General features: G+C 41.2%; 1 protein-coding gene across 6 annotated transcripts in view; it reads left to right on the top strand.

Moving 5' to 3' along the window:
• The first annotated feature begins 4,652 nt into the window (after positions 1–4,652).
• LOC111158585 (NEDD4 binding protein 2 like 1) overlaps positions 4,653–24,897 on the top strand; it is a 34,008-nt gene continuing 13,763 nt past the window's right edge. For all 6 annotated transcript variants that reach the window (XM_022520713.1, XM_022520712.1, XM_022520711.1 and 3 more), the window contains exon 1: positions 4,653–4,968. In XM_022520713.1, the coding sequence (XP_022376421.1) occupies positions 4,793–4,968 (176 nt within the window). In that variant the 5' untranslated portion in view covers positions 4,653–4,792. The remainder of the gene's footprint in view (positions 4,969–24,897) is intronic.

The raw sequence follows: 24,897 nt of genomic DNA, 5'->3' as shown, positions 1-24,897 counted from the left end.
ACATATAGGCATTTTCTTACTCCCTCTGTTTTCAGAAAGGGAGCCCCAACTGTCTTATCTTACCTCCTACTCCACCCTATCCTGTCTGATCTCCAGGGAATGAACCTCCAGGCTTCTCTAGGAGGTGAGCAATTGCCTGACTCTGGATGTTTGTTTCTTAAACAGAATTCCAACTTACCTTCCTGTTTAGAGCCTTGCCTCCAACCCCAAATCTTCTAGTTCCTGAAATTTTAGGGGTTATGCAGGGTAAATTGTGTTGACTCACGGCTTTCTATAATTCAGGGTTTTTTGTTTAGTTGTTTGTTTTTGCCAAATTAACACGTGGCCTTTGCTCTGCAGTTTTCAGAATTTTGTTGCTGTAATCTTCTCTCTTTTTTCTTATAGTTTATACTTAAATATAATAACAAAACAACCTCCCCAACATTTTAGTGGGGTTTCAAGGAGAGAGTGGCAATTAAATATTTGTGTTCTATCTGCCATCTTTATTGGGAATTAAGGACTTTATTTAAAATAGCTTTATTTTTTCCCTTATGCTCATTTCGTACAGCTTTAGTTCATCTTTCTACCAGATGGTGGGTCTGTTCCAGATGGAGACCAGGGTCTTTGGGGTTTGCTTGAACTCCTCGAGAGTCTTGCTCTCTCTGTAGGCTTCTAGAGCCCTTGTGAAACTGGACTTGCTTTTGGCCTTGGGTGGGATGATTTCAGGGAAGACAACTGGTATTAGTGTGGAGGCATAAACATTGGCAGAGGGGACTCAGGTATCTGGCAAAGCCTTGCTTTCTTAGGGGCCTTCACTGGCAATATTTATATGGATTTCTAACGAATACATTAGAATCCACACTGCCGTACCTTACCCAAGGGTAATATTATAAATATTTAACAATGACTATGTCATGAATAGTGACCAGTTCTGAAACACCTTTCTGCTGTACTGATGCAAACCAGCTGACCATTTATCCAGGCTTGTGCCAGGTTCCAGAATGTCCCCAGCTTTCTCCAGCCCCTGTCTTTATTAACTTGCCCTAATTTCCAGAATGGAATTTTAGAAAAATGGACTGAGCCTACCTTCTCTTGCTCCCAGGCTTTAAAACTCACAGTCTTTAAGTACTCTTGTGCACAGTGGCAAATATGTGCTGTGGGAAAGAAGATACGGTCCTCACCTTGGGGAAGGAGTATGGCACTAATAAGAATAGGGCTGGATTGTGGGAGGCAGAGGCAGTGGAGTACAGTGAGCAAAATCAGGCTTATCCAGAGGACTTCTGCAAGGCAGACCACTCCCAGGCCACCAGAGCCCTGTGCATTTCACCTGTCAATTCAGCCAAGTAGACATAAATATGCCGCATCACTTCTCTTCCCTTGTCCCCCTTTCCCTAACGTCTTCTAGCTTCCTGCAGCCTCCATCTGGCTTCTAGGGGAAGGATGAGGGAAGAGCCAGGAGGGAACAGTGTTGGTAGAGAGGAGGACAAGGTCCTGTCTCTGACTGGGCAGATTGGGCAGAAAGTGGCAGCAGGTGCAAGTGGAGCTGCTGGGCAATCAGGGGTCTACACACATGCACAGCTAGACTTCCTTCCGGTCCTTTCCATTTATACCACTTACATTTGACAAGAGGAATATGGATGTGGATAAGTCTAGTTTATGTTGTTGAGGAAAAAAATTCGGAAAAATTTTGGCAGGGGAAGAAAAGACATAGGATTGGAAAGCGTTGGGAAAACTGTGCCTACATGTTTTCACTGGTTGTACACGTTCAAGGGTCTTTGGTTAGACTACTTCGAAAAGCCATCTTGGTCTCAGACTTTCTGCCATCGTGGCTTCTCTGGGGTAGAAACCTGGGGCTGATTTATAATTAGGCCTTCCAAATCCTGGGTTATTTGGAGCTGTAGGTTTGAGGGTTAAGTTCCTGGTTTTCACTAGTTCTTCTTAGGTACCTCATTTTTTCATGTCTTTTAAACAGTAATTATTACAGAAACATTTGAATGTTTCATTTGCCGAAAATGATTTATAATTTTGTTTCCATCTGTCATGGTAATGGTTTCAAGTGCAGCAAAGTAAGATTGTGCTGGTCATCCTATAAGTGAGAAATGGAACAGAACCCTAGAGTTGAAAAGTTGGTTGGATGAAATGAGGGCACTAAGGCATGTTTTCACAGGGATCCTCAGACTCAGGCTAGCCCAGATCCCTGGAGGCTGCCACCTAGAGAGAACCAGCAAACACGTGATTGCAGCTCCTAGCAAGCTGGATCTCAGATCCGTCAATACGTTTACTGTTTGCTCCTTCGCTGACATTACCATGATCTTGGTTTTCTCTTAATATTTAGTAAATCCCAAGATCACACTTATCTATTGAGAAAGTAGTTCCGGTCCACATATAATTATTGAGCACCTCCTGAATGTCAGGCTGTGTTGTTAGATCTTGGGGGGACAAGGGTGATACTGTTTCTACTTACAGTCTAGTGGGGAGAAGCACATACACAGATAACGTTAAACAGTGTTGTTTAGAGGAATAAATCAGAAAAACCAGCTAGAGCTTGTTGACTAGTTAAATGTGGGGATTGAAAAAAAGGAAAAGTGTCCAGGTTCACTTCCAGTTACTGCTGTCCATTTTCTCCTCCTTGAAGCTCTTCTTCCCTGGGCCTTCATACATCTCTAGTTCTGTCTGCTTTGCTGATCATTCTCCCATACTCTCCTTTGGCAGATCCACTTCAAAGGCACAGTACTTACATGCTGGTGTCCCCAGGGCCCCCTCTTCAGCTGTCTGCACTATTTGTCTATCTTTTTCTCATAGGGCAAAGCTTTCCAAAGCTCTGTCTCTAGCTCAGACCTTTCTTCTGAGCAACACACTCTTATTCCTCAGCCTCTACTCAGTCATTCCATCTGCCAGACACTGCAGACTCCATATACTACAACCTCTATACCCCAAAGCTGTGTGTCTTCCTGTGCCCTATCCCACATCACCTGGGACCCCCTCTGTAGAAGAAAATAGAAGTGGATGCGAGGTCTCATGCAGTACTAATAGAAATACACTAGCTACGTGTCTAATTTAAACTTTTCTAGTATCTGCATTAAAAAAGCGAAAAGAAACAAGTGATATTAATTTTAATTATATATTAACCCAACATACCAACATATTATTTCAACACATAATCAGTATAAAAATTACTGAGATATTTTACTTTTTTTTTTTCATACGGAACCTTCAAAATTCAGTGTGCATTTTAATCACAATTTGCACTAGCCACATTTCAAGTGCTCAATAGCCCTATGTAGCTAGTGGCTCCTGTATTGTACGGTGCAAGTCTAAAATGAAAAAGGTAGTATTTGAGGCTGGGCAAAAACTCTCTTATTAGAAGTATGATAGAATATAGAAATAGAGGATACCTACATTTAAGCATCACTATTTTTATGAGTCCTGTGTGTGTTCTCTGTTCCTTATGGTTTTCCCCTAATATTTAGAGAAGCTTTTGAAATTCTAGTTTTCTCAGCAGTGCCAAGATCCTTCCTCTGATTCTGGGAAAGGAATTCCAAGGGTGAGCAGCTCATCTCCCCACCGCCACCACTCCAGGGGAATCCCAAGGGGAATGTGTGATTCTCAGCACAGAGCCCCTCCCTACTTAGGTCCTTCTTTCAAAAGTTTATTATGAAATCTCTGGATTTTGTTTCAGAAGGAAATTGCTTTCTTCACAATTCCTTTTCAAAATGTTCATACCTTAGCTGCCAGAAACAAAATGCATTTGCTTTACTGTAATTATTACAGCCAAAGCCACCATATATTGTGGATTTTTCCAACATGGTACTTTCAATATTGTCTCTTTCAGTCCATGCATCTTGAATTTTGGTTCAAAAAATAGGATCAGTCTATCACACTCTCGAGTGTGAAATACTGGGGAGTGCCATGGTGATCAAGCAACTGGCACACACCAGTTCCTGGAGCTTAGAACTTAATTCTGGATACTTAGCTATAAATGATTTCCAGAGACTGCTCCTTTCCCTGGGGAGCTAAAATCCTTCCAGAGAGGCTGCGTCTTCTCAGGTGGCAGCCAAGCAAGTACCTGGGCAGTGCAGGTCTTCTCATGAGACCTAGTTTATGGTACTGTCCATACATCAATTTGAGTTTTAAGGGGTGCTTTTTCTGATGAGATTTAAAGTTATGTAGAAGCAACAAAGCTTTCTAAGAATATTTTTGGCAGGCTAAAGAAGGATCAAAAAAAAAAAAAAGAAGAAGAAGAAGAAGAAATGACACAGGCCGTGGGACAGCGGTATGAGCCGCTGGGACACTAGCCAGATATTGGTTCTCCCAAACTGGGGAAGACAATGGACTTTACTGTTACTCTTCAAAATGCTGTTCACGTTCTTTTATCGTTCACTAAAATTATTTCCTTTTCAAGGTCTAGGCCAGTCGGGGGTGGGGGGGTGGGTGGAGGACGGTTGTTGCAGAGGGCCTGACTTCCATGGCGGGCGGCCGGGGGAAGTATCTGTGTTTCAACCCGCAGGCCCTTTCCCCTCAGGGCGAAGCACCGAGAGGCAAGGGAGGGGGTCGGCGAGTGGGCTGGGGGTCAGGGGGTAGGGAGCATCACCCAGGGTCTCCTGGCTGCCAGTCTCCCAGAGTCCCCAGCTTTCCAGGTAGGGACGCCCCCTCCCACGCAGCGCGGCTCGCTCGGGTGGGAAGGAGGGGCTGGGCTCCGAGCGCCCGCCCCTCCATCTATCACATGGCCGGAGAGCCACAAAAACAACAGCTTTGGCCAAGACGGTGACTTCAGGAAAGGGAACCCAGGGCTCTCGCAGCCAGCCCCCACCCCATGGAGGAGAGTTTTCTTGAATCCTTTGGGAGGCTGAGCCTCCAGCAGCAGCAGCAGAAACCTCGGCCGCCGGCCCCGCCACCCCCGCGTGGGACACCTCCGCGCCGCCACAGCTTTAGGAAACACCTCTACCTCCTGCGAGGCCTCCCGGGCTCGGGGAAAACTACACTGGCCAGGTAATGACAACGGCCTGGGCGCCGGCGCGCGGACCCCGAGCGAGCGAGCCCCTGCCCTGGGCCGCTCCGCCCCGCGCCCCCCGCGCCCCCGTCGCCGCGCCCGCCTGGGTCCTGGCCCCGGCCCCGGCCCGAGCCTGGCTGCGGGGAAGCCCGTGCTGTCCCCGGTGCCCGCTCAGCCGCGGGCGGAGAGAGGGCGGCCCGTCCTGTTTGTTTCTATGCTGCGCTTTCCCGGGAGGACTGATTTCGGCACTGCGCCTTGCGCAAGCCCCAGATGGCACGGGCCCCTGCCCGGCCGCCGTGCCAGGCCCCGGGCCAGCCCGTCCGAGGGAGCCTTGGCCGCCCCCGGCCTCCCCAGCCCGGGGTCGGGATGCCCGCAGGGATTCTTCTTCAGGAACCCCGGTGACAACTGCAGAGAAAACCGCGGGGCCGCCCGCCAGCGCGCAGGCACCCGCCACAGTGCGTCAACAGGCGTTTTAAACCAGAGCGGAGAAACGAGCGGGCCAGGGGGGCGGGGGGCTAGAGGCAGCCGTGGCCTTGGCGGTGGCCGGGGTGGGGGCGGCGTGCGGCCCGCGTTGAAAATCTAGCGGATTGAGGCAGCCCTGCGTTTGCTTTGGCAGCTGCGAAGGCGCACAGGTGCACGGGGGAGGGGGCTGGCGCGGCGGTCATTGAGAGAGCCTCGCACTGGGCGCCCAAATTCGTTTACTCGCGAATTGCGTAAGCTGCTCTCCTGGTACAGGTCAGCGCGAATTACGCGCGCTTGTTGCCTGTTGCCTCCTTGCTGGGCCCACCGCTTCAGCCTCAATTCTCACCACTCCCCGGCTTGCACTTGATGCTACGGCAACGTTGAACTGTTTCTCTCCTTGCTTGTGCTGACGCTGGCCCGCCTGCCTGGCTTTGCCTTCCGCCTACCTTTGCCCGACTGATCCCACTAGCCCTTTAAGACTCGGATCTGTTCCCTTACCCAGCAGCTGCCCTCCTCCCCAGCAGTAGACGCACGTTTTCTGCGCTCCTTGGCTTCCTGTTTACACCTCTGTGACCGCGCTTGGTTTTACACATGGTTTGGTTTATCCTTCTTCAAGTTTCTTGAAGCTAGGGCCGGTAGAAGTAGCCTCTTGCCCTCAAAGAGCTTTCCATCTCATTAGAGAAGTAAGACTAGTCGTAGAACCATGGAGCTGCTGCAGAGTCAGGGTTAGCTGGCGTTGAGGAGCTGATGGGGGGGGTGGTAATACAAAGATGGTGGGAGCAGGGTCTGAGTCCATTGGGGTCAGCGAACTGTGACAGCTCTGGTGATGTGCTGCCAGTTTTAATTCGGATTCCTGGCTTATTTGTGGAGTGAAAGCCTTTAGGAAACAGTATTGCTATATTTTCGCAGATTAAAGGGATGGTGACTTCCAAAGGGTCATAGGTAACCTTTCCTAGGACGCAGGGATTTCAGTAGGCCTTCTCTCTGGTTGGGGGGTGGAGGGCGGAGAGTGGGGGAGCCTGCTCAGAACCCAGCAGAACTCGGATATTTTGTGATAACAGTCATGGTGGGTACATATGTTGCAAATGAAGTATCTTCTGAGTTCAAGTCCTGTTTAGTTTCACTTTGATTTTGCTGATCTGTGGCCTGTGGCACACTGTCAAAGAAGGAAGTAAAATCTTTGGCCAGATTTTGTTTTTAACTACTCAGAAGAGAAGTGATAGGTTGAGTGGAAGGGAAGTGCATAGAACTGAACATTAAAAGCCATGGGATTTGGATCTTAGATTCCTCATCTGTGAAGTGAATGGGTTGCCTGGGGTGGTCTTCAAGGTCCCTTCTGGCTCTAACATTCTACACTTTTAGGATTTTAATTCCTGGTTGACATTTGGCTAACCAGAAGACTCCGGATGAGAGACCAGCTTATTAAAGAACATCTCTCTAGGGACGACTGGCGTGAGCACTGGCCTGGGAGTCTGAAGATTGGGCCTTTAGATCCTCTTCATCATGAAAGCTGGTGAATTTCGGCAATCACCTAGCTTCTCTGGGACTTCTTTTCCTTACATGTGACTACTAAGAAGGGATTAGATTAGGTGATTTATTGAAGATCCTTCTGGCTCTTAATTTCTAGTTGTCAGTCTGAAGAATGGTTAGTTAACAATGGCTAGGCAACGAGCTCTGACCTTGGAGTCAATTTATGGCTTCAAATCCAAGCTCTGCCATTCACTATCTATGACCTTTACTCAGCTCCTCTGCACCTTGGTTTCCTTTTCTGATATACAGGGATATCTGCTTTGTCCATTTCAGAAGACTCGCAGATGTTAAAATGTGAGAGAACTTGCTACACTTTAAAGTGCTGTATACATCTTATAAGGTGTTAGTTGCCGCTTCAGATGTTGATCAGCTGAGATAAATCTTCAAGGTGTTACCGGGGAGAAACCTGGCTCTGAAATGCAGCAGGAGGCTGGAAGTTGACTTTGTTGTTCTCCGGTTCTCCGGTTCGGAGTTCTGGAGGCAGAGGATCATTGGCCCTGCTGTGGGAGGGGAGAGGGGTGACTTTTGCTTTTGTGTAGCAATCTGGGAAGTAAGAAGGCAAACAGGCCACAGCTCAGCAAGGAGGAAGCCTTCGGTGAGGATGAAATGGTGTGGCGGACCTCAAGGACCTGCCTTCCCCTCCTTTCTGGTGGGTCCAGTGAGGGAGAGAAGGAGAACGGCAAATTGTTTAAAAAATGTGCATGTGGAGAAAGTAGTGAAACTGTAAGGCTATCTCTTGTATTGTTGGATTCTGGGAAATTCGTATTTTCTTTATTCTCTGTATTTTCCAAATTTTCTAATATGTAATTTTTTAAATCAGAAAAATAAAAACAAGTTTTTAAAAATTGGAGAAGATCGTTTTTACAAATGTGGGTTCCTCTTTTTTCCCTGCTTTTCTCATCTGATTAAAGAAATAATAAAAGTGTTGTTGAAATTAGGATATGTCTTGTCTTCCAAATCAATGTTAGATTTCTGTGCTTGTCATCTATATATTTATATAGTTTGAAGGGGCTGAGATGTTGAAACCATCTATTTAAATTCTTCGGACATTTAAAAAACAGTTTGGTTAAAAAAAATTTTGAGTACGACAGAGTACTGGAAACTTAGCATGCACCTAAATCTGTTTTATCACCTCTAATTCATAAAAATTTTTTTTTTCAAAAATAGTTTCTTATCAATGACCTGTAAGTCCTACTTCCAGGAATTCATCCTAAGGCAATAGTTGGACAAGTGCATGAAGATGGAGATTTGTTCATCACAGAGCTTTTTTATATGCTAGAAAAAATAGGAGCCAATGGAAACATACAAAAATAGAGGATTAGCTTATAAGTCATGCAGTCATTAATGGGAACATAGGTGTATTTGACATGCAAATATATTCATCCCCCCCCATTAAGTTAAAAATCCTATTAGCGAAGCTATCTATCTCTCTATCTATACAAAAATTCCATTTTCTATTCAAAGAAAGGGGGGTGTCTACATATAATCATAGACAATGTGTGAAAAGATATGTTACTAGTTGTTGACTTCAGATAGTGGGATTATAGATTTTCCTCCCTGCCTTATTTTCTTATTTTTCTATAACAAAAATGTATTTATTAATTTTTAACTTTTTAAAGTTGAAAATAGGGGTTCCTGAGTGGCTCAGTTGGTTAAGCATCCATCTTTAGCTCAGGTCATGATTCCAGAGTTCTGGGTTCAAGCCCCACATCGAGCCCTACATTGGGCTTTCTGCTCAGCGGGGAGTCTGCTTTTCCCTCTAGTTCTCTCCCTGCTCATGCTCTCTCTCTCTCTTAAGTAAATAAATAAAATCTTCAAAAAAAAAAAAAGGTTGAAAATAGTTTTGGAAAATAACTTGGCTAAATAGACTCAGGTTGTGTGACCAAACATTTATTAAATAACAAAATAAATGTGTCATTTTCTATATAAAAAGTGTTTTTCCTAGGTTTATTCTCAGTTGGACATATATTAGGAAATTTTTTAATACACAAGATTGATTTTAATTATTTTATTATTAAATATATTAATTATTTATTAATTAGCATACACGCTTGCATGGACCTCTTGATTCTTCGACACCTCAGTTCTTTTTCATTAAAATGGAGCTAACATTTCACTAATAAGTTTGTTGTGGGGTTTTAGGAGACTGGTAAACAATGATTCCATAACTGTATGTGTGAAATCACTGTGGAATGCTTGGGCTCCATAAATACCAACTATTGTTAATTATTATTCGCTAATCAACAATAATAGTATTTGCTGGGTACTTAAAAGACCATTAATAATTGCTTGGCAAATAAGATTAAGGGAGCCTACAAAAGACTAGCAAATGGGAAACAATAATCCATACACTGCTGTGGGTAAGTAAGCTATAATGGGGAAGAGCATTTTATATGCTATTGGTGTTCAAGGCCAGGGAAGTCACTTAGGATGATTAGGGAGATAGGAAAACTATGGATGAGAGATAGTCTCTTCCGTGTGAAAATGGTTCCTGAGCTGACCTTGAAGACAGGGAGGATGTGGCTGAGCAAAGGAAAGAGTTAGCAACATGAATAGGGAGATGGAGATGGGAGACAGCTGGATGGTCTCCTCAGCTAGTGAAGAGAATGGCTTAACTGAAGTGAATGGTTCGAAGTAGTGAATGTGTTGGTTAGGTAAACTCAGAGCCAGATCATGGGGAACACCAAAACCTGTACAAAGAAGTACCGAGTTGATCGAAGAAGTAGGATTCCAATCCCAAGACTTTCACTCTCAGCAGATGATCCAGAAGTACCTGTTTCTACAGCTAAACTGACAAACTCACCTGGATCTGGATCTGTCCTTCCTTCTTACATCAGTGAAAGCTTCTGTGGACCATCTGTTTACCTCTGTGCTTTGCAGTGTGTGTGTGTGTCTGTGAAAATGTCCCTTTTTGGGGCCACTTTAACCATTTTTTAAGTATACAATTCAGTGGCATTAATTAAATGATGTGCAGCCATCAGCAGAATCTAGTTCAAGAAACTCTACCCTTGAAGCAATAATTCCCCATCCTCCCTTTTCCTCAGTCCCTGGTAACCTCTGATCCACTTTCCATCATCATGTATTTTACTACCCTAGATACCGCACATAAGTGGAATCATACAATATTTGTCTTCTTGTGCCTGATATATCTGATATATATATCTCAGAACCTCATTACTTTTTATAGCTGAATAATATATTCCACGACATGGCTATACCATGATATTGTCCATTTGAAATGAAATGAAATGAAATGAAATGAAATGGCAATAGAAAGAGGGTAGTTTTTCCTTTTGTTTTTAAGGCCATATATGAAAAATGTTGTCAACTTTATGTCAGTTCCCTGGAATTTCTTTGAATCTTTACATATCAGTCAAAGCAAAGTTTGAGACCCACGCCCTAGTAGCACATGTTGCATCCTTTCTGATGTTCCAGTCAGTTCCTTTTGGCACCATCGCAAATGGTTTGTAACATGGATTCCATTAGGCTCAAAGGATGCTTGCTGACAGTTGTCTTTTCTTTTGTTCATGTCTTCACGTAACATGAACTTTTCCTTCAAGAGAAGTACCTTTCCATCTAGAAGCACTAGAGCTTTCCAAGGAAGTGACAGGATGCTTTCCTGATGTGATGAGCAGAAAAGGTGAGGATGAAGGTATACTTTACAAGCAAACACAGTGAAATGTGGGAAACAATTGAGAAGAAGGGATCAGTTAGGTTAGCTAAGTAGTGAGTAGTTAGACCCTAAAGCGTCCTGGGCTCCACAGCACCCCTAGCCAGCAGGCTTGGACCATGGTGTTTTTATTGATGAGCCCAGGGCTCTTGTACATAAAAGCAAGGTCAAAATAGAAAATTTGCAGTATTCCAAGTCTGTGTATATAAAAATAAAGTATCAGCTGACATATCAGATCTTCATTCACTTACGTCTACTTGGAGAAACTACTAGCCTTTTATATTTTCAATGATTTTCCCAAGGTGGATTTTAAATCTCTCTCCATTGCTGAGAGTCCTTACAATACCTCTTCCCGGAGGTTGGGATGAATAAGGACTATAAATGCAATAAATGTTTCACAGAGAGTAAGAAGACACAGTGCATCGTGTGTTTGTAATTACTTGCTGGAAAGTCTGCCCAACTATACAAGGGATTCACCACAGCCATGGTTCTGGAGCCAGTGGGATAGTGGGAGAGAACCCTGCTGAGTTGGAGCAATATCATATAGCAGGTGTGGTTTATGATTAGAGAAGGTGTAGAAATAGAGGAAGAAAACATTTTTCATAGGAAAATCTCAGGACATGCCCAAGAATTTTCCAGAGAGTTAATGTAGTCCAAGCCCAGGACACTGAGCTCTGAGAAGTGAGACATCTTGATCAAGATCATAGGGATGACTTCGTATTTCTAGTCCAGAGCATTTACTTCTACACCAAAGGAAGAGGCTACTGGGAGTGACTTCCTGAAAGAATAATAGAGGTTGGTTTTGATCTGTTGTTTAAAAACAACAACAACAACAACAACAGACCCAACCACTTACATGGCCCATTAAAAGGGCGAAGTTTACCTGGATTTCAACTGTTAGGGTAAGAAAGCCATATTTTATTATTTGTTAGTATTCAAATACGATATGTTTCTTCTGCTATAAAAAAAATACCAGGGAATTTATTTTCTTTATGAATGTGGTACCACTGGGGACAATGGGAGGTAATGATTTAGATTTTTAAATAAGTATTCATATTTATCCTATGTTGTGTTCAAGAGAGATGTTGTCAACACCCAGCTCTGGAGGGTCTCACGCCGCTTCCTCATCTACTCACATGATAGGATATTTGTAATTCAATCTAGTGCCTTTGTTCCCTCGTGGCATTTCAATGAACTCTTTTCTATATGATGGCACCATTCTAGGCCCATTCAGACTCTAGAGGAACTCAATAAGAAATTGTTTGTTTTCACTCCAAATTATCTAAAGACATCTAGGCTCTATGGATTGAGGAAATAGTATGATAAAGAAAAACTGATCTAATTTCTAATTTTTCCTTCATAAGGCTCTCTGTTGCCTCATGTGTATGGCTTGGGGAGAAGGCTATTTTATCAAGGTTTTTATCAAAGTAAGAGCCTGAGAAAGGGGAAGGGAGAAAAGAAAGAAAGCCCGCATTTATTAAGTGCTAACTGTATGCCTGGCAATTTGTATATGCTGGCTTATTGGAACTTTACAATAGCCCTACGATATAGGTGATTTCATTTTATAAGTGAGGACATTAGGATCAGAGAATCACACATTTGATTCTGAGAGTCCAGATTTCATAATACACAAAGTGGTCTTACCTTACTAGGGATGTTCATGAACAAACACACCTACACCCACTTTTCACAGTTACTTGGGAATCTTGTTGAGGTATGATTGTATAAGTAGGATATTTCAATGTTCTTTTTCCACGTTTTCTAAGGATGTGATGAAGAAGAGAGTCTGAGAGGGGCTTTCTCTGCTCCCTAAAGTAGCATCTCTCCAACACTCTTTGCCCTGTACTTTGACTTTCTTTTCTCCCACATTATCACCATCTGACATATGTTTACTTATTTATTATCTACTTCTTTCACAGGGAGGTAAGCTTTGTGAGTTGAGATGTGTTGTAAGCTCCATGAGATCAGGAAATATTTTCTCTTCAGCTTCTGAGAGAAGGTCTGGCACCTCGTAGGCCTAAATCACTAATATTTGATGGATCTGTTAATTCCAGAGGCTTCCTAAAAGTTGTCAGCTCAGTTATCAACATGGGTCTTGAGTAAAGCACAAAATTGAGAAGGTTCATCACATAATGTGAGTCGTGAAAGAATGAACGGGCTGTGGAAAATAGACGAGAGAAAAAAAGGGGTCCAGCCATTCCCTCCAAAGTCCTCTTCCATCTGTGCACAAGAGAACCATTCCCGTGTTTTACACATGAAGATATTGGATGTGCCATCTCCACCATCGGCAGTTACACTAAAAAGAGGTTAAAAAAATTAGAATCAAAGATGCAGCTGCTTTCACATAGAAGCAGCAGTCAAGAAAGAGCCTCAAGTGACAGTTTTCCTGTTCAATTACTGTCCCCTTGTCTGTAACTGATTTATGACATTTTGGGAAGACACAGCTAAAAACAAGTTAATCCTCCAGTAGGTGTGCTTCTGATGCCTTCCTTCCTGAGCATGGCTGAATTCACCTGCAATAGAAACATGGGGGAAACCAGCACCCTTGCTAGATTCTATGGAAGGGAGCTATTCACATGCAAGAGAAAGGAAGTTGCTCTAGATAGAGTGGAGTGGGACCACACGACTAGGGGGTTCTCTGAGAGTCTAGTTTTGGATCTCATAAACATGCCCTACTTCAGAGGCACAGAGGGTAAGGGCAAGAGTGAACAGTAGGACAGACTGGAGTCTCCTTAGCCACTGTGGCTTGGTAGTGTCCATGGGGCTGACAGTGGTTGAGCTTCATCTCCTTAAGGGCAAGGCTCAGTCTTGGCATGGTGTTTGGCAGCACCAAGAAGGCCAAACCACACCAGGACTCAGGGGAGACTGTCCCACATCGTTTACAACTGTGGCTCCCACCTCATTCTCTTCAAGCTGTTGGGTAGTAGAACTTTTTCCTAACCCCCCAATTTAAAGTCCTTGAGGAGAATACCAATAACATACCAATACCATAACCTCCAAGAAGAATCCTCTCTTCTAATGCCTTTTGGGGGGTAAATCCAAGGCTTGGGTAAAATTCTGAATGTACAAAGATGAGTAACTAGAAATTCTCCTCACACAGTTTGGGGTTGTATAAAAAGTGTTTGCATAATTAAGGCAACAGAGCCTAATATTCAAGAACATTCACATTTTCAGCAGGTACTTATTGAGTATCTCTCATGTGCTTGACATTCTTCTGTTTGCCTAGAAAAGAGCTGTGAACAAAACAAAATTCCCTGCCTTCATGGAACATAAATTCTATCAGAGAAAAAAATTTTCTGAAGGGAAGAAGAAAATTTTAAATAACATCTGCATCGCTCTGTACTTTCAAAAAACAAACAGAAAAGGACTCATTCCATGGCTATTCTACATGATGTATATACCTTCAGGAACTGTTCCACATATGCAAAGGCAGATAGGCACAGGGACGTTCACATCACTGTGCCTATCTGTGATGTTCACTAAAACTTGTTCATGGTAGGGAAAATTGCAAACAAACTAAATGTCACTAGAGAAAAAGATAAATAAATGCAGTTTGTTTATTTTATAGTGTGCAGCTCTGGGACCGGAAGTCTAGGATTTAATCCAGCTGTACCACTCATGGGTCTTTGTTTTTTTTCCAGCTTTAATGAGATGTCATTGGCATATAACATTTGTTTTGTTTTTAGGTTCCATGTATAAGTGAAATCATATTGTGTTTGTCTTCCCCTGTCTGACGTATCTCACTTGGCGTAATACCCTCTAGTCCACCCGTGTTGTCACAAATGGCAAGATTTTATTCTTTTTATGGCCAAGTCATATTTCATATATGCACCACATCTGCATTATCCATTCATCTATGGAGGGACATTTAGGATGCTTTTCTACCTGGGCTATTGTAAATAATGCTGCAGGGAACACAGGGGTGCACAGAGCTCTTCAAATTGGTGTTTTGTTTTCTTCAGATAAATACTCAGATGTGGAATGCCTGGGTCATATGGTAGTTCTATTTTTAATATTTTTTGAGGAACTTCCACACATTTTTTCATAGTGGCTATACCCATTTACATTCCCACCAGCAGTGTATGAGCGTCCTTTTATCCACATCCTTACCAACTCTGTGTTATTTCTTATCTTTTTGCTAATGGCCAATCTGCCTGGTGTGAGGTGGTATCTCATTGTGGTTTGATTTGCATGTCCCTGATGATTAGTGATTGAGCATCTTTTCATGTGACTGTTGACCATCTGCATGTCTTCTTTGGAGAAATGTCTTTTCATGTCTTATGCCTATTTTTATTTTTTAAAAATTTTTTGGTATTTATTTATTTATTTAACCTATAATGTATTATTTGCTTTAGGCGTATAGGTCTGTGAATCATCAGTCTTACACAATTCACAGCACTCACCATAACACATACCCTCCCCAATGTCCATAACCCAGCCACCCTATCCTTCCCCTCCCACACCCAGCAACCCTCAGTTTGTTTCCTGAGATTGAGAGTATTTTATGGTTTGTCTCCCTCCCTGTTCCCATCTTGTTTCATTTTTTCCCTCCCTACCCCCCACAACCACCCGCCCTGCCTCTCAAATTCCTCATATCAGAGAGATCATATGATAATTGTCTTTCTCCGATTGACTTATTTTGCTTAGCATAATACCCTCTAGTTCCATCCATGTCATTGCAAATGGCAAGATTTTGTGTTTTTTTTGATGGTTGCATAGTATAGTGTTATATATATATATATATGTTATATATGTTTTTATATATATATGTTATATATGTTTATATATATATATATATATATATCACATCTTCTTTATCCATTCATCTGTTGATGGACATCTAGGTTCTTTCCACAGGTTAGCTGTTGTGGACATTGCTGCTATAAACATTCAGCACACGTGCCCCTTCGGATCACTACATTTGTATCTTTAGGGTAAATTCCCAGTAGTACAATTGCTGGGTTGTGGGGTAGCTCTATTTTAAACTTTTTGAGGAAGTTCCATGCTGTTTTCTAGGGTAGCTGCACCAGCTTGCATTCCCACCAAGAGTGTAGGAGGGTTCCCCTTTCCCCACATCTTTTCCAACACCTGTCATTTCCTGACTTGTTAATTTTAGCCATTCTGACTGGTGTGAGGTGGTATCTCACTGTAGTTTTGATTTGTATTTCCTTGATGCCGAGTGATGTGGAGCACTTTTTCATATGCCTGTTGGCCATTTGGATGTCTTCTTTGCAGAAATGTCTGTTCATGTCTTCTGCCAATTTCTTGATTGGTTTATTTGTTCTTTGGGTGTTGAGTTTGATAAGTTCTTTACAGATTTTGGATACTAGCCCTTTATCTGATATGTCATTTACAAATATCTTCTCCCATTCTATTGGTTGTCTTTTGGTTTTGTTGACTGTTTCCTTGCTGTGCAAAAACTTTTGATCTTGATGAAGTCCCAATAGTTCATTTTTGCCCTTGCTTCCCTTGCCTTTGGTGATGTTCCTAGGAAGAAGTTGCTGTGGCTGAGGTTGAAGAGGTTACTGCTTGTGTTCTCCTCAAGGATTTTGATGGATTCCTGTTTCAAACTCCTGTTTCATCCATTTTGAGTCTATTTTTGTGTGTGGTGTAAGGAAATGGTCCAGTTTCAGTCTTCTGCATGTGCCTGTCCAATTTTCCCAACACCATTTGTTGAAGAGACTTTTTTTCCATTGGACATTCCTTCCTGCTTTGTGGAAGATTAGTTGACCATAGAGTTGAGGGTCCATTTCTGGGCTTTCTATACTGTTCCACTGATCTATGGGTCTGTTTTTTGTGCCAGTACTGTACTGTCTTGATGATTATGACATCTCTGCCATGTTCCTGACCTTAGGGGAAAAGCCCTCAGTTTTTCCCCATTGAGAATGATATTTGCTGTGGGTTTTTCATAGATGGCTTTTATGATATTGAGGTATGTACCCTCTGTCCTTACACTATGAAGAGTTTTGATCAAGAAAGGAAGCTGTAATTTGTCAAATGCTTTTTTAGCATCTATTGAGAGTATCATATGATTCTTGTTCTTTCTTTTATTAATGGTAAATTGTTTTCCACCCCCTCACTTTAAGTCTGGAGGTGTCTTTGTGTCTCAAATGAGTCTCTTGCAGACAGCATATTGATGGGTCTTGTTTTTTTTATCCAATCTGATACCCTATGTTTCTGATGGGGGCATTTAGCCCATCTACATTCAGGGTAGCTATTGAAAGATATGAATTTAGTGCTACTGTATTGCCTGTAAGGTGACTGTTACTGTATATTATCTCTGTTCCTTCCTGGTCCATGTTACTTTTAGGCTCTCTCTTTGCTTAGAGGATCCCTTTCAATATTTCCTGTAGGTCTGGTTTGGTGTTTGCAAATTCTTCTAGATTTTGTTTGTCCTGGAACTTTTTATCTCTCCTTCTATTTTCAATGACAGCCTAGCTGTATATAGTATTCTTGGCTGCACATTTTTCCCATTTAGTGCTCTGAATATATCATGCCAGTCCTTTCTGGCCTGTCAGGTCTCTGTGGATAGGTCTGCTACCAATCTAATGTTTCTACCTTTGTAGGTTACAGACCTCTTGTCCTGAGCTGCTTTCAGGATTTTGTCTTTGTCATTGAGACTTGGAATTTTTACTATTAGATGGTGGTGGACCTATTTTTACTGATTTTGACCAGGGCCGGGGGGGTGGTTCTCTGTGCCTCCTGGATTTTGATGCTTGTTCCCTTCTCCAAATTAGGGAAATTCTCTGCTATAATTTTCTCCAATATACCTTCTGTCCCTCTCTCTCTTTCTTCTTCTGGGATCCCAATTATTCTAATATTGTTTCATCTTATGGTATCACTTATCTCTCAAATTCTCCCCTTGTGGTCCAGTAGTTGTCTCTCTTTTTCTCAGCTTCTTTATTCTCCATTATTTGGTCTTCTATATCACTAATTCTCTCTTCTGCCTCATTTATCCTAGCAGTAAGAGCCTCCACTTTTTATTGCACCTCATTAATAGCTATTTTTTATTCCAACTTGGTTAGTTTTAGTTCTTTTATATCTCCAGAAAGGGATTTTATTTCTCCAGAAAGTGATTCTCTAGTATCCTCCATGCTTTTTTTGAGCCCAGCTAGCACCTTAGTAATCATCATTCTGAACTCTAGTTCTGACATCTTACTAATGTCCGTATTAATTAGGTCCCTAGATGTTGGTACTGCCGCTTACTTTTTTTTTTTTTTTAATTGAGGTGAGTTTTTCCGCCTTGTCATTTTATCCAGATAAGAATAGATGAGTGAGAGAACAAAATACTAAAAGGATAGCAACGACCCCAGGAAACCATACACTAACCAAACTGGAGGAGACCCAAAACCGGGGAAGAAAGGAGGGGGAAAAATTATATATGTTAGACTGGTGAATATAATGGGTCACACACTTGGTTTTGGGTGTATTTTGGTCTTTTAGAAGAAACTGCCTCCCAAAATTTTAAAGAAAGAAAAACATATGTATACAAAATAAGGGTAAACAAGATGAAGGGATGGAATATGATTGTAAAGATGAAAATTAAAAAAGGTTCTAAAAAAGGAAGTGATAAGAAGTTGCTTTAAAAAAAAGGAAAGAATGTGATAAGGCTGGAGACTAGAACAAAGTCATGTGCTAGGTTTAGGGTATATTTGGTCTGTTAGAAGAAACTGTATCCCAAAATTTTAAAGAAAGAAAATCCAGTATGTATACAAAAAATAAGGTTAAATACAATGAAGGGATAGACTATGACTATAACAATGAAAAGGAAAAAAGATCTTTAAAAAGGTATTGATAAGTTAAAATAGTTAAAAATAAAGTTAAAATAGGAAAGAAGAAAAATTTAAAAATAGATTAAAAAATAAAATTAAAAAAATTTAACTTTGAAAGACTAAAGAATCATGGGGAAAAAGCCACAAATTCTATGTGCTGTATTCTTGTAGCTCTGAAGTTTTGCAGTTCTCACTGATTGGTGAGCTTGGTCTTGGCTGGATGTTCTTGCTGATCTTCTGGGGCAGGGGCCCATTGCAGTGATTCTCAAATGTCTTTGCCTGGGGGGGAATTGCACCACCCTTGCCAGGGGCCAGGCTAAGTAATCTGCTTGGGTTCATGTTTGGTAGCTTTTGTTCCCTGAACGCTTTCCATACTGCTTTGAAGGACGAGAATGAAAATGGCAGCCTCCCAGTCTCTGGCCCCAGAGGAGCTGAGAGCTCAGGACCCCACTCCTCAGTGTGCCCTCAGAGAAAAGCAGTGAATCCCTCCCATCTCTCTGGTCTCTGGCAGCTCTCTGAGTTCACCCAGCCTGTGATGGAGCATTTCTATCTCCGTCAAATGGCCCCATTTGGAGTCTCCAAACCCAGCAGATTCCTGCAGCATGCTGTCATCCTGCTTCTCCCGGAGGATGAAGGAGGGAGTTTCCCTGGATCTGTCACTTGCGAGGTCCCTGCTCGAAGAGCAGTGGCCTGACTGTGCCTCGGATCACGGTTTAAGGTAACCCCAAGCTGAGAGCCTACTCCTAGGCTCAGTCTCTGCTGCCAACTTTCCTGCTCTGATACCTGGCAGCTCTGCCACACTCAGGCATCCCAGGTCTTTATGTGACCCCACGGGTCCTGAGATCACACTGTCCCCACGAGGGCTCCACCTCCTGCTTAGCCTCTGGAGCGACCTCTGTCATCGGAACAGACTTCTAAAAGTTCCTATTTTGTGCTCTGTGGCTCTACTGCTTGCTGGGAGCTGGCCCCTCCCCCCACAGTCTCTCTTCCCATATATTGCCTTGGATTCACTTCTCTCATGTCCTCCTACCAGAAAGTGGTCACTTTTCCGTTCATAGAGTTGCTGCTCTTCTTCTCTTTGATCTCCTGTTGAGTTTGTAGGTGTTTGGAATGGTTTGATAACTATTTAGCTGAACTCCTGGGACTTGATGGTACTTAGGTCTCCTACTCTTCTGCCATCTTGCTCCTTCCCTTCTGCCTATTTTTAAATTGGATTTTTTATATTAAATTGTGTATTTATATTAAATTGTATTTTTATATTAAATTGAATTTATATTATATATTTTGAATATTAATCCTTTACTGGATGTATGGCTTGCAAATAACCTCCCATTCAGTAGGTTGCCTTCTTATTTTGTTTATGGTTTCCTTCATTGTGCAAAAGCTTTTTAGTTTGATGTCATTCCATTTGTTTGTTCTAGCTTTTGTTGCTCTTGTGTAAAGAGACTGGTCCAAAAAAATATTACTAGGAGTGATAGCAAAGAGCTCATTACCTATTATTTTCTTTTAGGAGTTTTATGGTTTCAGTGTTACAATCAGGTCTTTAATCTATTTTGAGTTCATTTTGTGTATGGTGTAAGAAAGTGGCCCAGTCTGACGTTCCCACTCTGCTTTACCTGTCTATTGGCGTCTTCTGCCCCGGTAAAGATCCAGAAGTGTATAATCCTACCTCTCGGGCTGATTCCATGGGTGTTCAGAGTGTTTTGGTAAGATAATCAGCTCACTTTAGGGGACAGTTAGAATGGCCAAAATTAACAAGACAGTAAACAACATGTGTTGGTGAGGATGTGGAGAAAGGGGAACCCTCTTACACTGTTGGTGGGAATGCAAGTTGGTGCAGCCACTTTGGAAAACAGTGTGGAGATTCCTTAAGAAATTAAAAATAGAGCTTCCCTATGGCCCTGCAATTGCCCTACTGGGTATTTACCCCAAAGATACAGATGTAGTGAAAAGAAGGGCCATCTCTACCCCAATGTTCATAGCAGCAATGGCCACAGTCGCCAAACTGTGGAAAGAACCAAGATGCCCTTTAGCAGACAAATGGATAAGGAAGATATGGTCCACATATACTATGGAGTATTATGCCTCCATCAGGAGGGATGAATACCCAACTTTTGTATCAACATGGATGGGACTGGAAGAGATTATGCTGAGTGAAATAAGTCAAATAGAGAGAGTCAATTATCATATGGTTTCACTTACTTGGGGAGCATAAGGAATAACATGGAGGACGTGAGGAGATGGAGAGAAGTGAGTTGGGGGAAATTGGAGGGGGAGATGAACCATGGGAGACTGTGGACTCTGAGAAACAAACTGAGGTTTTGGAGGGGAAGGGGGTGGGAGGTTGGGTGAGCTTGGTGGTGGGTATTAAGGAGGGCATGTATTGCATGGAGCACTCAGTGTGGTGCATAAACAATGAATTCTGGAACACAAAAGAAATTAAAAAAATAAAAATTAAAAAATATGCATTATATCAGTTTTAAAAAAAGTGGCCCAGTTTCATTCTTTTACATATGGCTTTCCAGTTTTCCCAGCACCATTTATTGAAAAGACTCTCTTTTCCCTATTTTTTATCTAGACTCCTTTGTTTAGATTGATGATATAAATGTAGGTTTATTTCTGGGCTCTTTATTCTGTTTCATTGATGTGTCTGTTTTGTGCCACGACTATACTATCTTGATAACTATAGCTTTGTAGTGTAGTTTGAAATCCAAGATCATATTACCTCCAGGATTGTTTTTCTTTCTGAAGATTGCTTTGGCTATTTGGGGTGTTTTGTTGTTCCATAGAAATTTTGGTATTATTTATTCTAGTTTTGTGAAAAATACTGTTGATATTTTGATGAGGATTGCATTGACTCTGAAGATTGCTTTGGGTAATATAGACATTTTGATAATATTAATTCTTCCAATCCATGATCATATTATATCTGTCAATTTATTTTTGTTGTCCTCAATTGCTTTTTTCAATAAAATCTTCTTGCAGTTTTCACAGCAGGTCTTTAACCTACTGTTAAATTTATCCCTAGGTCTTGTCTTGTCTTTTCTCTTATTTTATTTTGATGCAGTTTAAATTAGATTGTTTTCTTCATTTCTCTTTCTGATCATTATTACTATATAGAAATGCAACCAATTTCTGTATGTTGCTTTTGTATTCTGGAACTTTACTGAATTCATTTATTAGTTCTAATAGTTTTTTTGATGGTCTTTAGAGTTTTCTATATATAGCATCAAGTCATCTGCAAATAGTGACAGTTTTACTTCTTCCTTACCAATTTGAATTAAGCCTTTATTTCTTTTTCTTATCAGATTACTATAGCTAGGGGTTCCAGTACTATGTTGCATAAACATGGCAAGAGTGGGCATCCTTATTTTGTTCCTCATCCTAGAGGAAAAGCTTTTAGTTTTTCACCATTGAGCATGATGTTAGCTATGGATTTGTCATATGTGGCTTTTATCATGTTGAGGTACATTCCTTCCAAAACCAGGGAGTTTTGTTGGGAGTTTTTAATTATAAATGTTGAAAGAATGACCCAGGACAATAACTGGAGTGAGCACTGGAGTGAGATAAGGGCCACCACTCCTGCTGCAGGCTCTCCCTGCCACCTCCCCCAACCCCACCTTGGGCCTGGACAGTCCCACAACATGATCTCCTTTCAGGACCCACATACCAGGCTTATACTTCCAGCTGAGTTCTTGGCTTCGTGGCTAGGACTTTAAGGAGGGCTGCTCAGACAAATACCTAAAGGACCTCGATTGGTCCACACAGGCTACCTATCGTGGTGTCTAGTGGCCAGGAGGATAAAAATGGAAGTTGATTTTTGCCAAGTGCTTTTTCTGCAACTATTTAGACATTCATATGATTCTTGTGTTATGTTCAGTTCGCCACTGTATAGTACATAGTTTTTGATGTAGTGTTCAATGATTCATTAAAGTATAACACCCAGTGCTCATGCCAGAATGTTCATGTGATTTTTATCCTTTGTTTTGTTAATGTGGTGTATCACATTGATTGATTTGCAAATGGTGTACCATCCTTGCATCCCTGGAATATATCCCATTTGAACATGGTGTATGATCCTTTTAATATAGTGGTGAATTTGGTTTGCTAACATTTTTTGAGGATCTTTGCATCTATGTTCATCAAGGATATTGGCCCAAAATCTTCTTTCTTTTGTGGTGTCTTTGTCTGATTTTAGTATCAGGGTAATGCTGGCCTCATGAAATGAGTTTGGAATTGTTACTTCCTCTTCAATTTTTTGGAATAGTTTGAGAAGGATAGCGATGAACTCTACTTTAAATGTTTAGTAAAATTCACCTGTGAAGCTCTCTAGTCCTGGACTTTTGTTTTTTGGGAGTTTTAAAATTACTGATTCAGTTTCATTACTTGCAATTGGTCTATTTTGAGTTTCTATTTTTTTCATGATTCAGTCTTGGAAGGTTGTGTGTTTCTAGGAATTTGTCCATTTCTCCTAGGTTTTCCAATTTGTTGGTATATAGTTGTTTGTGGTAGTCTCTTATAATTCTTTGTATTTATGTGATGTCAGTTGCAACTTCTCTTTAGTTTCTTATTTTATTTATTTGGGTCCTGTGTCTTTTTTCCTTGTTAAATCTTTTTCTCTTCATGAAGTTTATTGATTTTTGTCTATCTTTAAAAAGAAAACCTAGCTATTAGTTTCATTGATCTTTTCTATTGTCCTTTTTTTAGTCTCTATTTCATTTATTTCTGCTCTGATCTTTATTATTTCCTTCCTTCTACTACCTTTGGGCCCTATTTTTTTTTCTTTTTTAGTTCTTTTTAAAAAAAGAATTAAAAAGTTAGATTGTTTATCTTCTGATATCAGTCTGACGTTCCCACTCTGCTTTACCTGCCCACTGGCGTCTTCTGCCCCTGTAGAGATCCAGACATGTATAATTCTAATCTCAGGCTGATTTCATGGGTGATTGGAGTTCTTTGGTAGGTAATCAGCTCACTTTAGGGTACAGTTGAAACGGCACTTCCTCCTACTTCCCTGCCATCTTGTCTCCTCCAAAAGTTAGATTGTTATTTGGGATTTTCTTATTTCTTGAAGTAGGTGTGTATCAATATGAACATCCCTCTTAGAACAGCTATTGCTATACTCCATAGATTTGGAAAGCTGTGTTTCTGTTTTAATTTGTCTCAAAGTATTGTTTTATTTTCTTTTTGATGTGTTCATTGACACAATGGTTGTTTAGTAGCTTGTTGTTTAGTCTTCAAATGTTTGCATTTTTTTTCAGTTTTCTTCTCTTAATTGATATCTAGCTTCATACCATTGTTATCAAAAAAGATGCTTGATATGACTTAAGTCTTCTTGAATTTATTGAGACTTGTTTTATGGCCTAACATATAATTTATGGGTAACAGTGTTCCATGTGCACTTGAAGAGAATGTATATTCTGCAGTTTTTGGATGAAACGTTCTGTATATTAAGCCCATTAGGTCTAATGTGTTGTTTAAAGTCAATGTTTCCTTATTGATTTTCTGCAAAAAGATCTATTCATTGATGAAAGTGGCATATTAAAGTCCCCAGTATTATTGTATTACTGCCAATTTTCCCCTTTTTGTCTATAAATATTTGCTTCATCTGTTTAGGTGCTCCTATGTTGAGTGCATAAATATTTATGAATGTTCTATCCTCTTCTTGCATTGACCCCTTTATCAGTATATAGTGTCTTTGTCTTTGTCTTTTGTTATAGTCTTTGTTTGTTTAACGATTTTATTTATTTATTTAAGAGAGAGAACAAGCACGAGTCGGGGTAGGGGAGAAGCAGAGGAAGAGGGACAAGCAGACTCTGTGCTGAGTGCAGAGCCCAACATGGGGTTTGATCCCATGAACCTGAGATCATGACCTGAGCTGAAATCAAAGTAGGATGCTCAACAGACTGAGCCACCCATGTGTCCCCAGTCTTTGTTTTAAAGTTGTTTTTTGTCAGATATGATTATTGCTATTCCAACTTTCTTTTCCATTGGCATGGAATATCTTTTTCTATCTCTTCACTTTTGGTCTGTGTTTCATTAGAACTGAAGTGAGTCTTAATTTCTTCATCTGTATCACAGGGGTTACTAACAGTACTTATCTCATAGGTCCATTTGAGCATTGTATGAAAAATGGAAGGCCATTAGGAAAGTGCTGGAACATAGTAAGCACTTAATAAATATTAGCTATATATGCTGATAATGGAGTACTACATATAGCGATTAAAAGGAATGGACTAAGTCTATATATAAACATGGATTTATATAAAAATATAATTTTCCTTCATTTATTCATTCAACAAATATTTATTGAGTGTCTACTATATTCCAGGCAGTCTTCTAGGTACTTGAGAATAGTAAGTGAACAAAACAAAGATCCTGCCCTCATGGATCTCATACGCCAGAGGTAGGGAAGCAGATGTAAAGTACAAAGAAATTATATGTTAGAAGGGATAAGTGCTCTGGAAAAGGGAAAAGAGAAGTATAGTAAAGGTGTT

This window comes from Enhydra lutris, unplaced genomic scaffold, assembly GCF_002288905.1.
Source record: "Enhydra lutris kenyoni isolate GAN:26980312 unplaced genomic scaffold, ASM228890v2 scaffoldscaffold60, whole genome shotgun sequence".
Lineage (NCBI taxonomy): Eukaryota > Metazoa > Chordata > Mammalia > Carnivora > Mustelidae > Enhydra > Enhydra lutris.
The sequence above is the reverse complement of the archived record's forward strand: the minus strand, read 5'-3'. Positions and strand labels throughout refer to the sequence as shown.